This window comes from Asterias amurensis, chromosome 17, assembly GCF_032118995.1.
Source record: "Asterias amurensis chromosome 17, ASM3211899v1".
Classification (NCBI taxonomy): domain Eukaryota; kingdom Metazoa; phylum Echinodermata; class Asteroidea; order Forcipulatida; family Asteriidae; genus Asterias; species Asterias amurensis.
The window spans coordinates 2,075,099-2,099,049 of NC_092664.1; the positions used below are offsets into that span (position 1 = coordinate 2,075,099).

The 23,951-nt window shown below is 39.5% G+C and overlaps 1 protein-coding gene across 1 annotated transcript in view; it reads left to right on the forward strand.

The window, feature by feature from the left end:
- The window catches only part of LOC139949588 (nuclear receptor coactivator 7-like), an 85,959-nt gene that overhangs the window by 45,184 nt on the left and 16,824 nt on the right, over nt 1-23,951 (forward strand). The window contains exons 6-8 of the mRNA XM_071947993.1: nt 1,871-2,113; nt 3,260-3,444; nt 4,197-5,428. Of these exons, the coding sequence (XP_071804094.1) occupies nt 1,871-2,113; nt 3,260-3,444; nt 4,197-5,428 (1,660 nt within the window). The remainder of the gene's footprint in view (nt 1-1,870; nt 2,114-3,259; nt 3,445-4,196; nt 5,429-23,951) is intronic.

Genomic DNA, 23,951 nt, shown 5'->3' on the forward strand with positions numbered 1-23,951 from the left:
GTGAAATACGCTTGATGTTAGCATAGAGTTTTCTGCTTCCACAAGCGCCAATTCTTCATGTTCTTTGGTTACGGTAAAGCAGAGCCATGAAATTGGGCACCGTATTCTCACTTAGTGTATCTCAACATAATGCATGAAATAACAAACCTGTGAACATTTGGTCTCAATTGGTCATAGAAGTTTCAAGAGAATAAGAAAGAAAGAAAAAAACTTGTTGCAGAGTTGTGAATGCTTTCAGATGCCTAAAAAGGGGCTTTAGGCCTAAAGTCTTTTAATATTTGAGTGATAAATATTACCTCTTTCTTAAAAACTGCGTCACTTCCGAGGGAGCCGTTTCTCACAATTTGTATCAAATACAACAGCTCTCCATTGCTTGTTACCAAGTAATTTTTTATGCTAACAATTTTTTAGAGTATAATTACCAATAGTGTCCAGTGCCTTTAAGACACACATGATCCTTGAAGGTGTTTTTTTTTGCGTGGATGATAAATTGAAGGGAAACATTGATTGTAGGAAACGTTAACAGCCAATATCCTTAATAGGTGAGTGTACTTTTCGGGGGAAAATATTTTATGCAGCCACAAAATAGATGTTAAATTTGCATCGGGGATAAGAATATTCATTTTTGTTTTACCCACATACACTGACGTTACACATGCAAGTAAAATAAAAGGAGTTAACTCGTGCAAAACTAGTGCAGTAAAACTGTATTGCCGTGAGCCACTGTGATTTTCAATTAAAACTCATGAATATGTATGAGTCATGTAATTACTGATTGGAATGCTTTAATGCAGAGCGGTGTGAGGACCCCATTTAGTCCCTGTAGGCGTTTTTAATCAGTGTGCGTCCAGGCTCATGAGGTGCAACCTTTAAATGTACTCTACATGTACTCACTGCCAAGGGGTGATTTTGTGAAGTGATTCAACACCTTGGTCTTCTCCTGAAGCGGAGTATACTGTTCTAAACATCGAGACCAAATAAGCTCTTTTCTTAGCAAACACTCCCTTAAAGGCACTGTGCACGCTTGGTAAATGTCAAAGACCTTAGTTCTCACCTGATGTATCCCATCATAAGCATAAAATAACAAGCCTGTGAAAATTTGGGCTCAATTGGTCATCGAATTTTGTGTGCTTTCAGATAGGGATAAAAGACTTCTAGCTAAAAGTCTTTTAATATTTTAGCGAGACATTACCCCTTTCTCAAAAACTACGTTACTTCAGAGGGAGTCGTTTCCCACAATGTTTAATACTACTCTCCAATGCTTGTACCAAATCAGTTTTTAAGTTACTATTTGTTTTGGGTAATTACCAAACGTGTACCTTCCCGTTAAAGGCACTGGACACTATTGGTAATCACTGTTAGCATAAAACCTTACTTGTTAACGATCAATGGAGAGCTGTTGATAGTATAAAACATTCTGAGAAACGGCTCTCTCTGAAGTAACATAGTTTTCGAGAAAGAAGTAATTTTCCAGTAACAAAACCAGTAACGAACCCAGTAACGGACGCAATTTGCGAACCAGACAATCTGCGAACGAAGTTGTGGCACAGAAGTGCCAGGAATTTTTTGTTAACAAATCCCAAATCTTCAATGGGGAAGGGTGACATAGGCAAAAGTGATGCCAATGGCTCACGAAAACAGGACCTAACAAAAACGGGAAAAGACAATGTCATTCCTGAGCAAAACGTGGGCAACGTGACAAAAAAGAATACGCATTAGTGCACTTATAATACTTTAAGTTGAGTGATTTATTTGACAGTTATTGTGAATGTCGTTATTATCTTTTCTGGGTACAAGTGATGAGCAATGTTTCTTTAAAGTTTAATAGTGACAGCAAAATAAATAAGTTTATTGTTTTTTTTCTTATCAGGACATACCGATGGTGAGTCAGAAGCCAGACGTACCCAAAGTCAGCTCCAAAGCCAAACGCTTCCTCCTGAAATCTAAGAGCAAAGATGAAAAGAGTATGCGCAAGCGTGGACCGAAAACTCTCCTTCGCTATGACACGGAGCCACGACCGGGGAGGGTAATCCGGGAACGCTCCACAGAGGAGGATGTGGAAGAGAGTAAGAACTTCTTGAAGTTGAACGTCAAGTACATCACGGATGGAGAGGTTGGTTCTGATTCTTGTCAATGCCAAAAATAATTCATAGCCTGATGTTTTGACCCTAGTAGAATTTTTCTTGGTGGTCTTGTGTTGTTCATTTCAATAAAATACCTTATTATTTAATATACTTGTTAGAACATGTTGTCTGTAAGCGCGATAGACTGATAGTTATCTTTCGTACCAAAGTCCAACTTACACTTGAACACAAGCGAAATAGATCTTCATCAGGTGCTTGTTCAACATATCCATTCTGGTCGTGTAAAAATTTGAGCTACAAACCCTCCAGTCCTGTGAACTTTCCCCTCAAAAATGTTAGCCCTGTCAGTGTGAATGGAGGTTGTTTTGAAAGAAGGCTGCCGACATGCATGTGCACTAGCAATGGAAGACTTTTGGCAGCCCTTTTTCACAGTTCTCGCCAGTATTGTGCGTGCTCAGACCTATGCGTGCAATACTGAGCATGTGCATGCATCCTCAGAGCCTCAAAAAAGGACCGTCATGTTTGCTGCCGCCAGTGTCTCAAAAGTCTCCCATAGGTCCTGTCTGTAACAGGATTTATGTGAGACCGCGAATCCACGGATAGTTCTTACAAGCCTGCCAGGTAATTCAGTGTTAATTTGGGATAATAATCTTTAGTTCAGTAAGTATCGGAAGACAGCCTGAACTTACTATTTCAAGCCGTGTCTTTCGTTCTTCATCAGGAGTGCGTTTAGGCGACCCCAACCAAAGCCCAACCGAGTCCACTACATGGTTACTGGTTGGTCTGAACAGCGCTCAACCGAACACGCGAATAGCCTCAACCGATGACCAATGTTTCTGGTTGGGGTCGCCAAAATGCACTCCAGGGTGTAGTCAGCGGGACCATGCTGGTTACTCCTAATGCCATCATGTTTGATCCTAACGTACTGGACCCACTCGTCAAGGACACGGTACCATTTCGCAAAGTATCAAGCCGTTACTAATTCTATACACTTCCTTGTCTTCCGTTCTTCATCAGGGTGTAGTCAGCGGGACCATGCTAGTTACTCCTAATGCTATCATGTTTGATCCTAACGTACTGGACCCACTCGTCAAGGAGCGAGGTACCAGTTCATAAGGTGTATATCAAGCCGTTACTAATTCTATACACTTCCTTGTCTTTCCGTTCTTCATCAGGGTGTAGTCAGCGGGACCATGCTAGTTACTCCCAATGCTATCATGTTTGATCCTAACGTACTGGACCCACTAGTCAAGGAGCGAGGTACCAGTCCGTATGGTGTCATCACCCAGATGGACTCGGTAACCGGAGCAGCCATGTATCATGACATCTCAGCCATGAGCCTCAAGACAACTTTAGACAGGTAAAGTAACTCCTCTCCGTCTGCCATTGATACAAGAATAAACAGGGATGAGAAATGTTCAGACTTTAATCTGAATTCATAAATACCCCAGACAGTTTCTCTACTCCTATTGGTGGAGAGCGCGCCACAAGCAATCTATTTCTAAGCGCGCATACACACAACCCATGCTCAGCAGACTCTTCACAACATTTTCGAAACAAATACTTCAAACCTCAAAGTTTCAACTGTAATTGTATTTTTTTTTAACGTTTTTTAACAAAATTGCATTTATGAATGCGAAAAAAAGAGTAGTGACTCGTTCTTAAACGTTCGTTTAAAACCTTGCAGGGTTGTGGCCGTGCGCAAAATCACACGGGCCTTTATCACACAGCAATTCATTCTTGTCGGCTTTAAACGGCCGTGTAAGAACTCTTCACTACATTTTTATTCCCTGATTTATAACTTTGTTTAGTCTGCCTGGTAAATGGGAATTGCTTTTTTTTTGGCTCCAAATAAAACAAGTCATGGTTTTTGATCTACTTCCCTAGTGCTAAGGATACTGTTCCCAGAAGCTCCTTGGAATCTATTACTCCAGGCATGCCAGGGGTAGATTATACAAAGAGTTAAGACTAGTCTTATCTCGAGTTAGGACGAGTTACCTAACATAAGACTAGCCTAAAAGGAACGTTACAGAATTGGTAAGAAACAAAAATCGTGAAGATCACAGATTTACATAAAACTTACATGGTCTAATGATTTGTTTTGTTTTTCAGCTCAAAGCCTGACACATGCCCACATTGTCCCGTGTACATCCCATCATCAGTTGCCAAGACCACAGATGCAGAAACGTCACCAACAACAGCGAACCTTCCCCCAGCCTCTGATGAGGAGAAGACCGACCCTGAAAAAGACGTCACAAATCCATTTATGTTAAGAATGATCTCCAAACAGAGTGACGGCTTCGTGGTCGTGGAGCAGTCCAAAGAACCCACTTCACCAACTGGCGACATCGTCCCGTGCTCGGTGATCCCCGAAGAGCACGAAAAGGAGGAAGGAAGTCTTTGCAAGAGTTCCGCTCCGGATAGAACAGAAGTTTTTGAGACTCAAGACGAGCTGAAAACGCCTGATGGTGGTGTCGATGACATTACGGCGACTCTGCCGGATGATGCGAACAAACTAGACTCAAGCATTGAAAGCAGCGTTGCCAAGGGTAGTGATCCCGCATCGGATATGAATGGTGAAACAGGAGACAAGACTCTTGACGATGATCCGAAGGAAACTCAGAACGATGAGCTTTTAGAGAGTCCTGTCGATGAAGACGTGGAGCTGAATATCTATGAGAGAATGGATCCAGGAACGGAGCTTGCAGATGAGACCACTCACCTCCTGGCCAGCCCGGACGATAGTGCAGAGTCTGACTCACAGATGACTCCCACAGACACTAAGGGCTCTTTGCCTGACCTGATTGAGTCCGCAGAGCAATCAGTCAAGGAGAAAGAAACTCCCGGGGGATCCTCCCTCATCCTAGACCCATCCTGTAAACCCTCGGCCGAACATACAAGCTGTCAATACTGCAGCGCTGACTTGACCAACGAGGTGACCTTGCGTAATACTTCTAACTCCCACATTCCGACCAAACCTCAAGACCAAACTGGAGATGAAAACGAAGATGAAACTCAAGACGCGACGTCCGGTTTCGTCAATTTCTCGTCGGGGATTTTCGTGCGGGAATGCAACCACTGCGCTGCCGTACCGGACATCACTGAGTCGTTGCAGGATACGAGTGCTACAGAACGGGAGCTAGAGGCGATTCAAGCTGAAGGACGTGAGATAAGGCGGCATAGCGATCTCTTATCGGAGCTACCGGAGGAATCTCACATGAACCATCATCACTTGGATAAGAAGGATATATTGTACAGGACACAATCTCTAGATGGGACCAGACTCAAAAACACCGATGTAAACAAGGAGGTCATACTGGGTTACAACAAGACCAACTTTGAAGGTAAGAGTCTTATATCAAATCCAAGATTCGAGACACCAAATATTGATTGTCATTACAAAAATTACAGAATATAAAAGGGCGAGGGCAGCATAAAACACAACAAATATAGAAAGTGAACCACGATATCTCGACCATCTACTGTTAAAAAGGTAAATTGCACTAGACACAAAGGAATCCTTAAATTTGTTGGTCTTCAGACACTGTGATGCCTGAGTGATTTTGGGTAATTTGAGGGTTCAGAGGGTGACTAGAATCACAAAGAATCTTATTGAACTGAGTCGTGATGTAATTTTAGGTGGTCAGGTTGGTGTAGTGGTATCTTACCTCGCCTTCCACTTCTAGGACCCCGGTTCGAATCCTGTCAGGGACACTATGAGGATTGGGTTTTCAGTCCCTACCTGACTGCATGGATTTTCCCCTGTAATAATTCACTGGGGTTTTCCTCCCACATCTAAAACTTACTTCCTTGTCTTCTCTCTATGGGGTTCTTGGCAACCTCGCTACTGTGGGTAGCGCGCCGTATCACGCTAGCTCCCCGTACGTCTCTAACCCCTGGGAGGGAAACTCCGATCCATGTCTTTGATTGGCTATCATATACGCGCAAAATATTAAACGCTGTGCGTCTACAAAAAGCTTTATACGCCGAAACGCGTGCGTATAAAGATGTACGTATTCATCACACAGTACTGAACGCCAAGGAAAGTTTATGACTTTTATTGCACACAGCGCATCCAGCCCGTGCGCGACTAATGCCCAACACAGAACAGATCAACCACAGGACTAATTGTAATATCCCATATATTTGGATCTTTTGAAGTCACACTTCCAGGGGTTATGATCGAGCAAGGCATGCTGGAAGATCGATCACCCCTAGGAACGAGGTTGGGTTCTTGGCTACTACAGTGATTATGTTCGCTTTACTGGAGAGTCCTTGGCTTCACAACCAGAATAAATTAAATCTTCCATAATTTCTTGCATGCTCTCAGTGTCTGCTCTGATAATCCTGCTAGTCTGTTTGGTAACGCGCTGGAGTTTCTTACAATTTTACAAGTATTGTTTTTTCAAGCCCCATTGTCAGGAATGTCACTATCTGGGTGGCATGGTTGGCTTGTGCGTAAAGTGCTCGCCTCTCAGCAACTTCCCTCTAATACATGTGGTAAGGCGCACTTGGGGAAAATGTTAGTTTGTATTGGAAATTGCAAAGGGCACCACAGCAAAAGCACAGCAATTGCTGTGGGTTATTTCGATGCCTGAACACGATTGTTCATTTAAAATGCATTGCATGCAACAAAGTGTGTGTTATGATTCAATCTGAATTGCCAGCACTACACAGGTGTTTTGAATGGAAATTGTTTACGCCTGTTAGTCGTGAGAGTAGCTTCACCCCACGAAACCTTTCTTTTTCAGCCTCTTTGAAAATACAAAGCTGACAGTGTCAACCGAACATCTGGAATTGTCTTACGCTTGAACGCTACCTTTTATTTGTGTTGAACTAGATCAAGTCTTGTCTTAAAGGGAAGGTATATGTTTGGTAAAATTAATTTTGGTTGACAATAAAGATTTTAAAGATGTCTTTCAAATCTCACCTGTTCACAAGAGCTTACTGTAGGGCGACACAAGCAATGATTGTTGGAATGTGATGTTGGAATGCAACGATTGATTGATTGATTAATTAGAAGCCTACAACAGCTTTCGATAGTAAAGCATTTTGATAAACATTTCACTCTGAAGTAGTGTGGTTATGTGAAAAGATATCAGTTTACTTTATTTTGATATATATATATTTTTTGTATGCAAGTCGCCAGACACACAAGGCTTGAAGGCCACTTCAAGGTGTAGGCTACAATTATTTTATTCCAGAGGCCGTTGCCACCTACTCCTAGGGCTGAAACAGGGTTACCCCTTTCACAGTCCATACGGATGTAGGCTTGGGTATCATCAATCCGAAGCCTGGCTGGTAGAGCAGAAAGCACTACCTCCCCAATTTTACGTAGCAAGTGTCACGACCGGGACTAAAATCAACACTCTGCTGATCAAACACCAGAGCTTGAATCCGGTGCTCTTAACCACTCGGCCACGACACGCCACGACACGCCACAAAGTCTGAATCTGAGAACGTTGAACTGCAGTAACACAGATTGTGTATTCCTATTAGGGAATACTCTTCCTGCGAGGACATAATCACTCCGGATTGCCAGTGATACATGTATCTCAAACATGAAAAACTGAAATTGAATTTTCATTTGTTAGTTTGATTGTATACATCAACATCCAAACGATTCCAATTACAAATTATTCTTTTTGCGTGGACATAATCGCTCCGGATTTTCAGCGATATCTCGAAAACGCGACCACCTTTTTGAAATGAAATTTTCATTTGTTCCTTTTGTTCGAATTGTTCTTAATACCAAAGATATGCATTGCCTTTAAGGGGTTTCCATGGCAACGTTGAGATTGTCTGCCACGCGTCTTGGTGATCGAGGTGTGTGGGTTTGTGTAGGATCGTGTTTTGTGTTCTGGCAGGATTGAGTCTGGATCTGGAATGCGATCAAGCGACTGGGATTGTAGCTAGAGTTTCATGAGAGTGTGTACAGTCCGTGGATTGCCTGGCCAGGACATACAATGTAAAGCTTGGAATGATGGCACAGTGAAGAGAAAATGTCAACTTGGATTACACCGTCAGGCACAATATGTGTGCACAAGAAGTGTATCTTACAATACATGTAGGACCTGAGAAACGCTCCAAAATGCAGTAAAAGCGCAACTTTCAACTATTTCCCTACCAGTAGCAACTTTAACGGAGTTTGTAAACACGACCGTTGAATGAAAGCTTTTTGTTGTTCAGGATTTTCTGCTTGTTGTTTGACTTCCTGTTTGAATGGTCAAACGATTCTGTCTTATCGTAAGCGAAGAATCAGCGCTTACGGTAGCAGGGAATTCTGCGCTTACGTCAAGCATGTTTATTGGGTTAGCAGGTAATTTTTGCTGTGTTTGGGTGGATACATCATGTTACTAATGTAGTGTACATGTAGGCCTATTCTCTGCTAATTTGGCGCTTGCACAGCACTGCATGAGCAAGCGCAGAATGGTGATCGAGAGTGCATAGTTCACCAATAAGCAGAGGCCCTGTTGTTATGTTTAAACAACTCGGTAACAATATGTAAAGCTTGGAATGATGAGAACCAATGGAATGAAGATGTCAACCTGGATTATACTGTCGGGCACAATATGTACGCACAAGAAATCTCTCTTACAATACATGTAGGACCAGAGAAATGCTCCAGTTCAGACTAGATTTGGAGTGCAACCTTAAACTTTCAATACCATTGGAGACTTAAAGGAACACATTGCCTTGGATCGGTCGAGTTGGTCTTTGAAAAGCGTTTGTAACCGTTTTTTATAAAATGCATATGGGTAGAAAGATGTTGCAAAAGTAGAATACAATGATCCATACAAACATGCCTCGAAATTGCGTGGTTTTCCTTTTACCTCGTCGACTAACACGTCGGCCATTTATGGGGGTCAAAATTTTGACTCCCATAAATGGCCGACCGTGTTAGTTCGCACAGTAGAAGGAAAAACACGCAATTTCGAGGCAAACTTGTGTGGATCATTGTATTCTACTTTTAAAACATCTTTCCAACCATATATGCATTATATAAAAAACGGTTACAAACGCTTTTGTTTTGACCAACTCGTCCGATCCAAGGCAACGTGTTCCTTTAAGTCAATTGCACTCATACCCCCTCTTTCTTTCCATTGGCGACTTTAGCCAATGAGTGTCGCGATGCCTGCATTGGTAGATGATAAAGTTGATGTTGAGTTCTGCCAATGGCTGGGTGAAGTTGAACAGAAGGCAGAAAACAAATAATAACGATAGTGTTGGTTCTGAAAAGAACCGGTGGTTTTCGACTCAATGTTTTTTGATCAGTATGCTCTGATCGTCTTCAGGGTTAAAGCAAAGTGTGCATTTGTTAACAATTAAATATCTAATGTACTTCAACATTTCAGCATATGAACATACTGTCTGGTTAATATTAATGTACTCAACATTTGTTGGCAAAAGAATGCTGCCATTTAAAAGAAAGAAGGTATGTATTCGAAGAACATTTTTTTGCAATGATAGCAGAAGAAATTTATTTGCAAGACACCTAAAAACTGTACTATACAAAGCGGTTGAAAGCTGCTAGAGTAAACCTGTGTTTAACAATGCTGCAAGGTTTATTACAGCATTTTACAGTCAGCCACACTCACATTGCCATCCAATTCCCCTTGAGTTCAACCCCATTGATCACAAAATGAAAAATCAATGCTGGTCATTTAAATTAGGCAGCCACACATGTAACATGGAACCTTGTTTATTGTGTTATCAGCCATGCACAACCCCAATTAGATACTAGCATGTAATTTGCATACAACAGTACAGTAAACACAGTTGTATGTTAATTCCATGCTGAACTGGACACTCATTTGCTTCAGCTATATTGCATGCTAATCTGGGCACTCATTTACATACAGATCTGCAGTTGACAGTTGTGTGCATGCGGATGGCATGCTTATCTTGGCAGTCATTTGCTTCAGCTGTGCTAATGCATGCTAATCTGGGCACTCATTTACATACAGAAATGCAGTGGATGTATGCAGGTGGTATGCTTATCTTGCAGTCATCTGCTTCAGCTAGATGCTAAATGCATGCTAATCTGGGCACTTATTTACATACAGAAATGCAGTGGACAGTTGTACATGTATGCTTATTGCATGCTTATCTGGGTAGTAATTTGCTACAGCTATACTAATTGCATGCTAATCTGTGCACTCATTTACATACTCCAGTACAGTGTACAGTTGTATGCAAATGGCTAATACTAATTGCATGCTCATCTGCTTAGCTTATGCTAATTGCATGCTAATCTGTGCACTTATTTGCCTTAACTAATGCTAATGGCATGCTAATATGTGTACTCATTTGCCTTAGCTAATGCTAATTGCATGCTAATCTGGGCACTCATTTGCATACAACAGAATAGTGGACAGTTGTTAGGTAGTTGCGAGCATCTGTGCGCTCATTTGCTTCACTAAATTATGCTAATTGCATGCTAATCTGGGCACTCGTTTGCTTCGTAATATGCAAATTGATAAATTGATCAAGGGCAGAATAAAGGCCACAGGAAATGTACCAGCCTTGACCAGTGAGTGCTATTGAAGGAGATTCCATTTACTACAGTGTTTGCTGTGCTCTTGGCATCCTACACTTGAACTACAATTTACTGTTTAACTTTTGATCACAACACTGGAAATATTTCTGTATTCGTAATTTTCGACCAACTCCGGTCTTCATCAGCGGGATGTGAAATTTTGGACACAAGATTCCAACACCGCATTGTACTGGGAGTTTGTACTGGTTCAGGGTAGGTTTGTAGTCTCTGATGTCGCAGAGTGGACCCTTGCGCCACTCTGCGATTCCGCCATTCCTGTGTCTGGGTTTTATGTCTGTTGTTATTCTGAGTAGAGTGGGGCAAGGGTCCAGTCTGCGACACTGATGTAAGCTACCTTAATTTTTGACAGTTTAGTTGACAAGTTTACATACATAATAATAATAATATCAAAGTCTTATAATATATAGTGCACGTATCTACCAACGAAGGCGCGGAGTATAATTTCAGAAAGATGGTTTATTGCAGTGATGATGTGGATATTTGACAAACCAATCTATTACGACAGCACTAATCCATGTGATCAGGTTTCAATCCTTGTGATATAAACTTTAATTTCTGAATCTGGTAACACAACATCAATAATTGAACTGCCAACCAACATATACAAAGTGTACACCTTTTGACCTGTCCATTTTGGTTTTGCAGTTTGCATTGTCATTGGTTTCAGTTCATGCATGTAGAAATAACCCCTACCAAGTAGAAATTGTTTCCATGACGCATAATCAATAATATTGATCCATCAATTTGTTTTTGGTTGAACCAAAACAGTATGTGTTTGTTTATTAATAGGAATATAATTCGCTTTGACCCTTACACCCATACATGTGTTAAAGGCAGTGGACAATATAGACCTTATGCATTGGCGTCATCCAGCGGCCATCTTAGTGGAAAAACGGTGACGAAACAATCGAAACGCAAAGATTTGTACGCGCGGCGCACAGGATTGGCCAATAAACAACCTTCTTTTGACCTCTAGGTGAGGGCGCTCTACTGAAATTACGTCATGTGCATAAGGTCTATTGGTAATTACTCAAAACAATTGTTAGCATAAAAGCGTACTTGGTTACGAGCAACGGAGAGCTGTTGATAGAATAATAAAACATTGTGAGAAATGGCTCCCTCTGAAGTAGCATAGTTTTTGAGAAAGAGGTTATTTCAAATATCTGAAAGCACACAATTTTGTGCAACAAGGGTGTTTTTTTATTTCATTATACTCATGCAACTTTGATGACCAATTGAGTCAAATTTTTCACAGGTTTATTGTTTTTATGTTAGGATAACACCAAGTGAGGATAGAGTGGTGGACTTCACAAAGGGTTAAAATTATTCTCATCTCGAGTTCCTCTGGACCAGCCTTAAGTTTTTAATGTCTCCTAGGACTTAGTCCTAAGTTAGGACTAGTACCTAACTCTTTGTGAAATCAATCCCTGGTCTTTGACAACTACCAAAGGTATCCAGTGCCTTTAAGCACTGTATACTTATAGACATTGTGACCTTCGTTTGCAATAAGTGTAACCTTGTACATCCTTTGGCATTTATGGCAGGCAAGATACTGCACTGGTCATGGGAAAGTTTACATTTTGTGTCACAATTTCCACATAAATCTAATAGTTAGGAAAGTAAAAGCTGGACAAGTTGTACAAGCTGGACAAGTTTTGAGATGTGCCCCCTTTCATCGTATCAAAAGTTGATAAAAACTAGACAGTGCAATCTTCATAAATTATAAGATTTTATGATTTCTTCCATCGAGCATGTGTACAAATCTTGCCGGTAGGAAGTCCAGGCTTGGTGGCTCTTTTGTAAATAAGTGATGTTACAGATCACATCATCTGTTACTTTCAGTACAATACAATACACTTATCATCTCACTGTCATTTATGATGGGCTCAGTACATGGGTCGATTTGGACTGAATGAGAACTCCAGATGTGAGTTCAGGAATCCCGGGTCTCTGGAGTAGTTGTATGAGTCTGGTTTCCTGTCCCCTACCGGTGATATCATACTTCATCTTCCTGTATGATGATGACGCTGCCCAATTGGTCAGTACCCTATAGTCAGGCCAATCATGAGTTTTTGTATGTGACTACTGATGGAAAATCTGAACTAGGAAAAGTTTGATTTGGTCGACCAACTGTCTGTACTCTATGGGTCGACAGTTTAGCTTCTTTGTGATGTTAACATCTGAAATGTAGGCAAAAAGTGCACTTGGATTTAGTCAACAGTTAAGCTGCTATAACTTATCAGGGAATGATTTTGTCCAGCAGTTTTGCAGAGCAAAACATTTAGACTGGACTTATTTTGTTCATAAACTGAATGCTGCTATTGACTAGCAAATGATGATATATTTGAGTAGAAAGTGAAACATTTTGTGGAGCATTTTGCTCTGCTATACCGGGGAAATCTTTTACCACTGATGGAAAACCTGAACTAGGGAAAAAGTTAACTTGGATTTGGTCGACAGTGAGTTTAGCTGCTTTGTGAGATTCAAATCTCAATGAGAAAAAAGGTAAACAATATTTGTTTGAGGTGGCTGAAGGTAATGTACTGTAATGTGTACACTGTCAGACCGGGAATTACACTAAGGCTATGGCCTCCGTTGCCCCTGGTGTTGGCCTTGGTGCCCTTCAGAAGTTTCCCATTGACTTTAAGATTTACCAGGCAATGGAAGTGCCCTTTGCAAAATGAAAATGGCCTTGCCTATTCAACATGATTCAAAATGAAATTCCAGGCCTGCCTGTGTAGTCACATAAGTCAATAATGTCATGGCTTTAGATTGTAATCAATAACTTCCAGGGGTTGTATACACTTGTTTATTGGAACACTCTGTTTGTTTTAATCTTATATACATGTAGTTGTATTTCAATCCTACATATCTAATGAGGAGGGTAGGTGGCCTCAACTTTCGATCCAAACCGGACCTTCTTCAGAGGCAATCCTATATATATCCATTCAATCAAACTAACCTGTGAAAATTTCTTGTGAGATTGCCAAAAATCTGTAGCCGTTATTAACCACGCATAATCTGCAAATGGAATACACAATTTTTTCAGATTTTTCCTAGCAACACTTTTTCTGGAGGATTCGAAATGGTGTAAATGTTATACACAACAAACTCTCTGGTTATACACTCAATTTTATTGTTGCTAAATTTTGGATTTTGTCTCATGAATGGTTCAAAAGCAAACTCTTACGTCATGAATTTACCCTTCCTTCAAGTTTTAAGTCTTCACGTCTCAAACATTAAGGGCAAGGCTTGATCCGTCTATTTTTACTTCAATGAAGACATTTTCTGAGTGCATCATTGCACAGCGTGCTAATCACTTCAGTGGAGGTCTTGTGAGGGGCATGGTTTAAAATTAGAACATTTTACGTGACGTCCGAGAACACTTTCTTTTTTTATTCCCAATAAGACGCTATCCGTTGGTAATTACTTCTTCATGCCGGCTTGGAGACGTGGGAGGTCAGAAGTTGACACCGTCAGACATACATTAAAGGCAGGTGATACTCAAAAAGATGGTTAGCATAAAACCCATGAGTAATGGGGAGAGGTTTTTTTGAGAAAGAGGTAATTTCTCATTCAGATATTAAAAAGGCTACAGCTGAAGCCTTTTATTATGCAACCTGAAAGCACATGACAAAGAATTGCAATAAGTTTTTTATATATTATTATTCGCTTGCAAATTCGATGACCAATTGAGCCCAAATATTTAGAGGTTTGATTTTATGCATACATGTATGTTGGCATACACCAAGTGAGAATACTGGTCTTTGACAATTACATGTGCCATGGATTTGGGCGAGTTTGTCTATGAAGTGTTTGAAACCGTTTGTTATAAAATGCATCGTAAGAAAGATGTTTGAAAAGTAGAATATAACGATCCACACAAATATGCCTCGAAATTGCATGGTTTTCCTTATACTTGTGGAGTCAAGTTTCTGACTCCATAAAATGGCCGATCATGTTAATTCGCAAAGTAAAAGGAAAACCACGCAATTTCGAAGCAATTTCGAAGCACTTCAAAAACATCTTTCTAACCATGCATTTGATAACAAACGGTTTCAACGCTTTTCATGGACCAGCTTGCCAAATCCAAGGCAACATGTCCCTTTAATTGAGGGCAGTGTGGAGTCACAGCAAGTTGCCCATGGCTGCTTCATTGCTCACGGTCGCATTGTCTTGTCTCACGGTCGCGCAACGTCAGAAGGATGTACGGACACACGGTCAAACCAATACCAGCAGAATCTATCCACAGGCCTTCACACTGAGTACGACGTGATGATATTGTAATGGTACACTGTACTTTGTGTGTACATTCTATGGCAAGTCACTCACTTCATAAAGTCTTGAGGTATAGCCGGGGACTGGCACATCAAATGTGCGTGCTATTTTCTATGTGATTGTATTGAAAGACTGTGTACAGCATTGTGTGTAAGGGAAGTCACACTCACTTCAAAGTCTTTGAGGTTTAGCTGGGGACTGGCACATCAACGTGTGTGCTATGTTCTATGTGACAGTATTGAGAGACTGTGTGCAGCATTGTGTGTAAGGGAAGTCACACTCACTTCAAAGTCTTGAGATTTAACCGGGGACTGACACATCAAACGTGTGTGCTATTTTCTACGTGATTGTATTGAGAGACTGTGTACAGCATTGTGTGTAAGGGAAGTCACACTCACTTCATGAAGTCTTGTTTAGGTGTAGCCAAGTGACTGACAGTTTTCGTGTGTGCCAGCTTCTCTCCATGTGTTGAAGTACGTGAACTTCATTTTATGCAACTGAGGATATTACAAACTGCAGCTCAGAGATTGGTGGTCAGTTTGTATTCATTGGTTTTACTCTGCTTGAGTTATATCCCTTTGATTGAGCCAGTACAGTAAGGTAATTAAGATGTTAATAACAGGGTTGTACAACAGATAAACAATGGACATAGGGTTGTACTACTAGATGTGGAAAGAGTGCATTCAATGCAATGTTGTGTGTAAGTTGCCACAGGACGTGTGTATTTCAATTTATGCAACTCGGGATAACAATTTGCAAGTGAGAGGTTTGTGATCAGTTGTAGTCATTTGGTTTTGCCTTGATGTCCTTTGGCCTGAGTCTGCCATCACTTGGATTGAGCATGGAGGAAGGAAATTCCTCCATGGATTGAGGCAAGGTGCAGTGTTTGTACAACTGATGTGAATACGTCTATCTGTAATAACACGGTCTTGTACAACATTGTAGGGTCATGTACTAGATGTGGCAAGAGTGCAATATTCAATTTGCTAGTTGTGTGTAAGTGTTTTTGTCTTGATTTCATCTGGCTTTAGTCTGCCAACACTTTGATTAAGGCTTGGTTTAGTAAGGTCATTACGATGTTTGTAAAACTGATGTAAATAGGTCTATTTCTAATAACACGATACGTTTCGACTTGCTTGCTCTAGGCATCGTCAGTCTCCTGACGATGACTAGAGCAAGCTAGTCGAAACGTTGAGACCACTTCAGAACTGACTCCGCAGCAGTACAGTTAATTACGATCCTATAAGCTAAAGTAGTAGTCCAGTCTATTTCTATACCATCCGTCCTGGTAATAGTTAAAAAGCAGGACAGTTCTTTTCAGAACTGAGAACTCTCCCGAACCTCCGATTATCTACTCCGCGGCAGTAGAATATAGCAAGACAGTTCTCTAAGAACAAACTCTTCCTGGCAAGTAGATACACACATGGTGTTACCGCAAACCAAATATACATTGATACCTCACCATGCAATGCCTCAAATCTTATATGACTGATGTGAATATAGTATGTCTATCTGTAATAACACCGCTGTACAACAGATGTATTTGTAGGGTCATGTGGCAAGATTACATTCCATGCAATAGTTTTTTGGTTGTTTCTAGGACAAGTACTTAGTTACGTGAACTTCTTTTATGCAACTCAGGATTTAACAGACTACAAGTGAGAGATTTGTGATCAGTTGTGTCGTTTGGTTTTGTCTTGATTTTCTTTGCTGCCATCTCTTGGATTGAGGCAATACATGTAGATGTGTGTGGTTTCCAAGATGTGTGTCAGTTTTTGTGAACCTCATATATATATAAGGCAACTCAAGATTTAACAAACTGCAAGTGTTTTTTGGTTTTGGCTTGATTTCCTCTGACTTGAGTTCTGCATCAGTTGGATTGAGGCACGTACCAGTGAGGTAATAATGATGTTTGTACAACTGATGTGTATAAACATAGTACAGTGTGGCACTACTGCATTCAATACAATAGCTGAGGTGTGTAAGTTACATTAGGGCTAATGACGTATGCTAGAGCTTATAAATTCTTCTTATGTCATCTGTCAGTGTGCCCATGTGGTAATGATGGATTGAGAATTTTAGTAGGATTTGAAACTTTGCATGGTGGAAATACGATATTGAAAGGTTTGCAGTAACACCATGTAATGACTATCTCTAAATGAGTTTGGGTGGTTCTGAAAAGAACCGTTGGTCCAGAAGACGATCAGAGCATACTGATCGAAACGTCGAGTTGAAACCAACGGTTATTTACGAACCACCCAAACTCATTTGGAGATACTAGTCATTACATAGTGTTACCGCAACCTTTCTATATTGAGAATTTGCAAATCAAAAGTTACTAATTGCTGTTTTAGAATTTAAAGTGATTAGAATTGAATGCGAAAACAGTTGTGTGAATAAGGAAACGGGCTACACAGAATAAGAGCTCTTAGATTTTGTTGACACTAAGAATGTAGAGACCTAAATGTCTTTAAAGACACTGGACACCTTTGGTAATTGTCAAAGACCAGTCTTCTCACTTGGTGTATCTCAACATATGCACACACAAAAAAACCTGTGAAAATTTGAGCTCAATTGGTTGTCGATGTTGCGAGATAGCTATGAAAGAAAAAACACCCATGTCACACCAAGTTGTGTGCTTTCAGATGCTTCAGATGATTTTGAAACCTCCAATTCTAAATCTGAGGTCTGGAAATCAAATTAGTGGAAAAGTACTTCTTTCTCAAAAACTATTCCACTTCAGAGGGAGCCATTTCTCACAATGTTTTGTACTACCAACCTCTCCCCATTACTCGTTACCAAGTAAGGTTTTATGCTAATAATTATTTTGAGTAATTACAAATAGTGTCCACTGCCTTTAAGGCCCCATGGCTGTTAATTTGATTACTTATTGTCAGTTCTTGTTTGATTTTTGTGCACCTGTGCCCTGTTTTGTCAAAGTCAGGTTTGTCTTGAGATGGTTATCGCTTAATCATCAAATCTTTAAATGCATCGGACACACTTAGTAATTACTCAAAATAATTGTCAGCATAAGAACTTACTTGGTAACGAGCAATGAAGAGCTGTTGATAGTATAAAACATTGTGAGAAACGGCTTCCTATGAAGTAACATAGTTTTGGAGAAAGAAGTAATTTCTCACTCAGGCCTGAAACCTTTTTCAGACATCTGAAACCGCACAAATTTGTGGAACACGGGTGTTTTTCTTTCTTTATTCTCTTGCAACTTCGATGACCAAATGAGTCAAAATTTTCACAGGTTTGTTATTTTATGCATAAATTGTCGGGATACACCAAGTGAGAACACTGGTCTTTGACAACTACCAAATGTGTGTCCAGGGGGCGATTTCACAAAGAGTTACGATTGATCTTAACTGCAAATCAACCGTAGGTACTTTAGTAAAGTGTGATATAACAATACAAATCACTATGGTTGTACTGATAATTTGTCTCATGATGGATTTTATTGCTTTGTGAAATCAAGCCCTGAGCCTTTAAAGGCACTGAACATGTTTGGTAATTGTCAAAGACCAGTATTCTCACTTGGTGTATCCCATTATATGCATAAAATAGCAAGCCTGTTAAAATTTGGACTCAATTGGTCATTGAAGTTGCAATAAAATGATGAAAGAAAAAACAAATTTGTTGTACAAAATAGTGTGCTTTCAGATAGGAATAAAAGGCTTCTGGCCAGAAGTCGTTTATTATTTTATTGAGAAACTACCTCTTTCTCAAAAACTATGTTACTTCAGAGGGAGTCGTTTCTCACAATGTTTTATACTATCAACAACTCTCTGTTGCTCGTTACCAAGTAATGTTTTATGCTGATCTATATTTTGAGTATTTTACCAAACGTGTACAGTGCCTAATTAAATGTAGCCCTTTAGGTTCATTGGATATGAGTTTGTTTAAAACGAAACTCTGTCAACAGTCTACATGTTCAATATTTACAGCGTACACGGTAAGTATAATTCCATTCGATCCTCCGTGCAAACTCAGCTCTTGCAATTCTATCCGCTTTATAAATCTATCTGCCTTAATATCAAATGTTGAAATATTTTCAGGGTTCTCCCCATTGTGGTTGGTGCCGGGAAACCCGCCAAGCACTCAGTATTCCCCAACCAACACTGGAAGGATTTCCTCTGTTTCTGACCACCACATTTTTTCAATTTCTTTATAGTACGCTTGCAATTTCCTTTCAAAGGTTTTCAACGAAATGTAAAATTGGGTATTACCAGTAAACATAGTGTTTGAAGCCATTAATATTGAGTACTTTTTTGATTTATATGATCTACCATGTAACTGATCCATCTCGCAACAGTTTTCAGGGAAATATTTTCTACCACTAAAGTAATCCTGGGTAGAGCCGATATTACAAATAGAATTTTGTTTTTTATCCATATACACCGATGTGTGTAAATTTAACATCTATTAAATCATTTGCAATACCCGCTGCTAAACATAGGATTCGAACTGCCTCTAGCCACCGGGCAATCTCTGGGGTGTAGTTGGTATGACACGACTCTAGAATTGCAAAGGTCGTGGGTTCGAATCCCACCCGAGTAATATGCTTGTGATATATTTTCACAGGACTCGGGTAAGTACCGAGTATACAATGCTAACACACATCGTTGTATATGGGTAAAACACAAAATTAATGTTACAAATGTATGTAGAAATGTATGTAAAAACATTTCCTGGATTGTATTCATGGATTGTCAAATATTTCAGACTGTAAAATCCTCCTCTTTGCCCCCAAAGAAAAGCCCTAAAATCAATTACACCTGCTGCATCATTTTACACACTTCTGCCTGAGAGATTGATTGTTTGAACTTATGTAGTTAAAAAGTACTGCATACATTAATATGTAAGTGTTGAAAATTTAGCATGCGCACCAACATGCATTGATGTTCAATCAAGTGCAAAAAATTCCATATTCACTCTCTTTAAAGCCATTGGACACTTTCGGTAAACAATATTGTCCAAGGCTCACACTTCGTGTACCACAACTTATATATAAAATAACAAACCTGTGAAAATTTAGGCTCAATCAGTCATCAGAGTCGGGAGAAAATAATGGGAAAACCCACCCTTGTTTTCGCCGTGTCATAAAATGTGTTCAAAATAAATGCGTAATTCTCGCTATCGAGAATTGATATTGTTTTAATGTTTTCTCAAAAAGTAAAGCATTAATAATATTTCAAGATAATTCTTTCACCATTACCTTCTGTAAATTATTTGTAAATCTGTGAACTTTTTTTTTTCCTGTACCGACAGTGTATAATGGCTTTAATGAAAGCATTTATCGCAAGCATCACATAAATCAATCTGTATTTATAACAAATGTTCATTCGGTATCACTCTTAAATACACTGGCAATAAAAACTTGTTGTTAGAAGCTTACCATGCCTACAGCAGGTTTCAATATAGATAAAGCATTTTGTGAAACTTCTCACTTCAAAGTAATGTGCTTGTTATCTTCAAAGCTTAGTTCAGGAGTACAAAAAAACCAGGAATCTGCGATCTTCAAATAAATCCCTTCTGACAACCATCCTTTGAAATAATATTTTCACACGTTAGTTTTATTGTGTTATATAGGATTAAACAATCAAACTGATCCCCAAATCAAAGGTATACTTTGCCTCCAAAAATGCGACCGTCTTTAGAAATGAAATTTTCACTTAAGTTTTTTTTTTTATTGTAGTAGATTGGATTGAAACACTCAAACAGTTCCTCAAACCAGGAGTGTCTTTTAGACAGACATGGCGCATTATAAATTGCCACTATTATTATTATTATTTAAAAACATTTCTCTGATTTGTTTGTCCAGCATCAAAATAACATGAATTTAATGAAATCCAAACACATTCTCTGCTGCCCCTCTGGTGGCCTCCATTCCATGCACTGTAACAGCTGGTCTGCCGTGTTGTCCTATTGATCTGTAAGATTCTTTAGGTAGTGTCAACACCAGTCACTCTGCATTGAATCACTGTATCACTGCGCCAGAGGGGGGGGGGGGGGACAACTGACATAATATTTGAATGCGAGAGCTTTTAGCAGTCCCAAAACTCTAACCTATAGGCCTACATCTGTGGAGCAAATATCAATTGGAATATTCAAGATACTTTGTGTCTACTTTTTTGCAAGGTTTGGACTAAATTTTATTTCAACATTTATCTTTTACATCACTGCATCACTGCGCTGGGGGGGGGGGGTGGACACAACCATATTTGAATGGTACAGAGCTTTTAGTGATGAGTCTGCCAACCCCAACCCGGGTTTGTGGAACAAATCTCAATTGGAATATATTTAAGATACTTTGCGTCACCATTTTTGCAAGGTTCAGTTATTTTATTTTAAATTGACTGTGCTATGCTCTTAATGTCCTCATTTTGTCTTGACGTGCTCTGTGAGTGATTGTTTCTGTCTGGAGTTGTGTCATTTTGTCCGAGCTTGGAAAGGTTGGGATTTTTTTTGCTCAGTATTATTGTGATTGTATGATACTTTTAAAGTGCCATTATTCCGTGATGAGTGTCAAAGCTTGTTTCGACACAACATGAGCGGTGCAGGTTTTATTTGAAGAAAAATGATAATAAGTAGAAATACCCAGCTTGAAATAGAGGTATTATTTTACAGTATAAACTCAATCGTTATCAGGCGCATAGGAAGATAGAACGCAGTGATTTTTTGGACGTCCTTTGAAAGTTAGATGAGATGCGTCTTATACGCTGGAAATTATGGTACAAAACTGGAATGAAATCTTAAAAGTGTAACCTTCCCCTTTAAAATTTACATGAAGTTCAAAAATGTATGGAATTCATAGTATTACTGTAGTCACCAGCTTTCTGCTAAGCAGAAACGAGCGCAGGATACCAGTCACTGCTTATACATGTACTTGTGACATGGTATTTAGTTTGTTTGGTAACCTTATTGAGGTAAGCGTAATTCTACCATTTAAGCAGCTCTATGAAATTGATACTAACAGAACAGACAGGATTAACGCATGAACTGTAACCTAAACTCGCAGTCAAGTTACAAGAACATCTTCATTCAAGTGTGTATGGAATGAAACTCTAGATATAACTTGATGCCGTACTGTACACAATGCGTGTACAGTATGTGTATGCAGCTGTACAACAACTGACACAGAAACTGCCCGTCTCGGCACAGACATTTCATGAAGGTCAATTTATGAACAGCTATGAACATGCTATATATGTATAATTTACTAGATGTACATGTACTTGTAGTACATTTTTAGTAAACTTTGGTGACCAAAGAAAATTGACAAACTTAAGCACCTTTTTTATTCGTCTTTGACACAGCGTTTGTTAATTGATACAAAAAAAAACATTTAGATAACTGCTATAGACGTGATTTTCAAACTGTTGTTCATAAAATGGAACCAAAAGTTACAAATAAGGGTAGCCATAATTGTGGATATAATATGCACTGTGGCATCCCTGACCTGTGTATTTGCCAAGAACAAGGCCTCTGCAAGGTCTCTGGATCTATTAATAAGGGTACCAGCATAAAATAAGTGTCCTGCTGCAAGGCTCACACTTCAAGTTCGTGTACCGGCTTAAAAATAATAATATTGAATAAATATTTCCATGCATACATACCTAGTACAGGATATAATATTCATACCTGTAGACAATTTAACTGTTAATTTGGTAATATACCATTATATTGGTACCATAACATAACAGCCCAAACTTTTAAAACGTGTCAACAATGGAAGTTCATGAAACTCAAGCACAAAATTGCTCACTAAAGTTTCACACTTTTTGTGTGCAACTGCTATACGCACATGTAATGCATATTATGCAAATATTGAGTGGCTCAGTGTGGAATGGGAATTAAAGCCACTCAATATTTGTTTTATATAACTGACAAATAGATTTGATGTATTTTAAAAGTATAACATTATGAAAAATCACACAAATTACTGACAACCAAAAATCATATAGCGCCGCGTAGCGACAACAACGCACAAATCGGATCACAACCTTTTGCACAGGTGCTCCTTTGTTTTAGCAGCGGCGCGGCGGCGCTGTATACTGCTCAAAACATTGGGAACAAGGACGATCCTAACTCAACTGTTGAATGGGCGAATAGGTCTTTTTGATCACCAGTTTAGATGGGAGTAATAGTGAATGTCACGTGAAGTAAGTTCCACCAATCAAATGACAAGGATCTGTATGTTAGTTATATAATAAGTAGTATTACTACTTAAGTTCATAGTTCAAAGTTCAATTCATTTCCAGTCATTCATCTAAAATGACAAAATATATCAATACAAGAGAAAAAAACTTAACAGATAAAGTGGAGGAGGTCTCTTAAAAGCAAGCTTGTTGGATGGAGAGGCCCCAGTTTTGTGTACACATACTTATATATGGGAACAAACAATGCAACGAATAGACTGAAATAATTTAAGGCACACAAAAAATTGCCGAGGGCAAATTGTTTTGAACATGAATGTTTGTCTGTTATATTTAGACATTTTCTTTATTAAAATAAACACTGAATTACGCGGGACTCTTCATTTGAGTACAAACGTACGTCAAACGGAGGAAGTTTGACGAGAAGAGAAGCTACTCCAAGTCTAATTGGACTTTGAGACTGGCGGCAAGAGCCAGGTGTATTCTGGATATTGTTAAGGACCCTTCAGGTTGTTGAGTGGGTGGCCCTTGAGTTGATGAACGATATTATATATAGTGTAATATCAAAAAGCTAAGTAGGATTTGAAACTTTGCATGGTGGAAATGCGATATAGAAAGGTTTGCGATAAACACCATGTAATGTCTATCTCTAATGAGTTGGGGTGGTTGAAAAGCCATACTAACCTTCCATTGTGACCGTGCAAGATGGCCGCCTAATTTTCGTGCTAACCTGTGAAATACCCTTGCACCTTAGTAAATTTGTCTGCTACAGTACCCATGAAAATTTGCTTAAAGCAGCGCTATGAAATTGGGGCCAGGTTTCAAAATAACCCACAGCGCTTGGGTGCCCTGTGCTCTTGCTGTGGT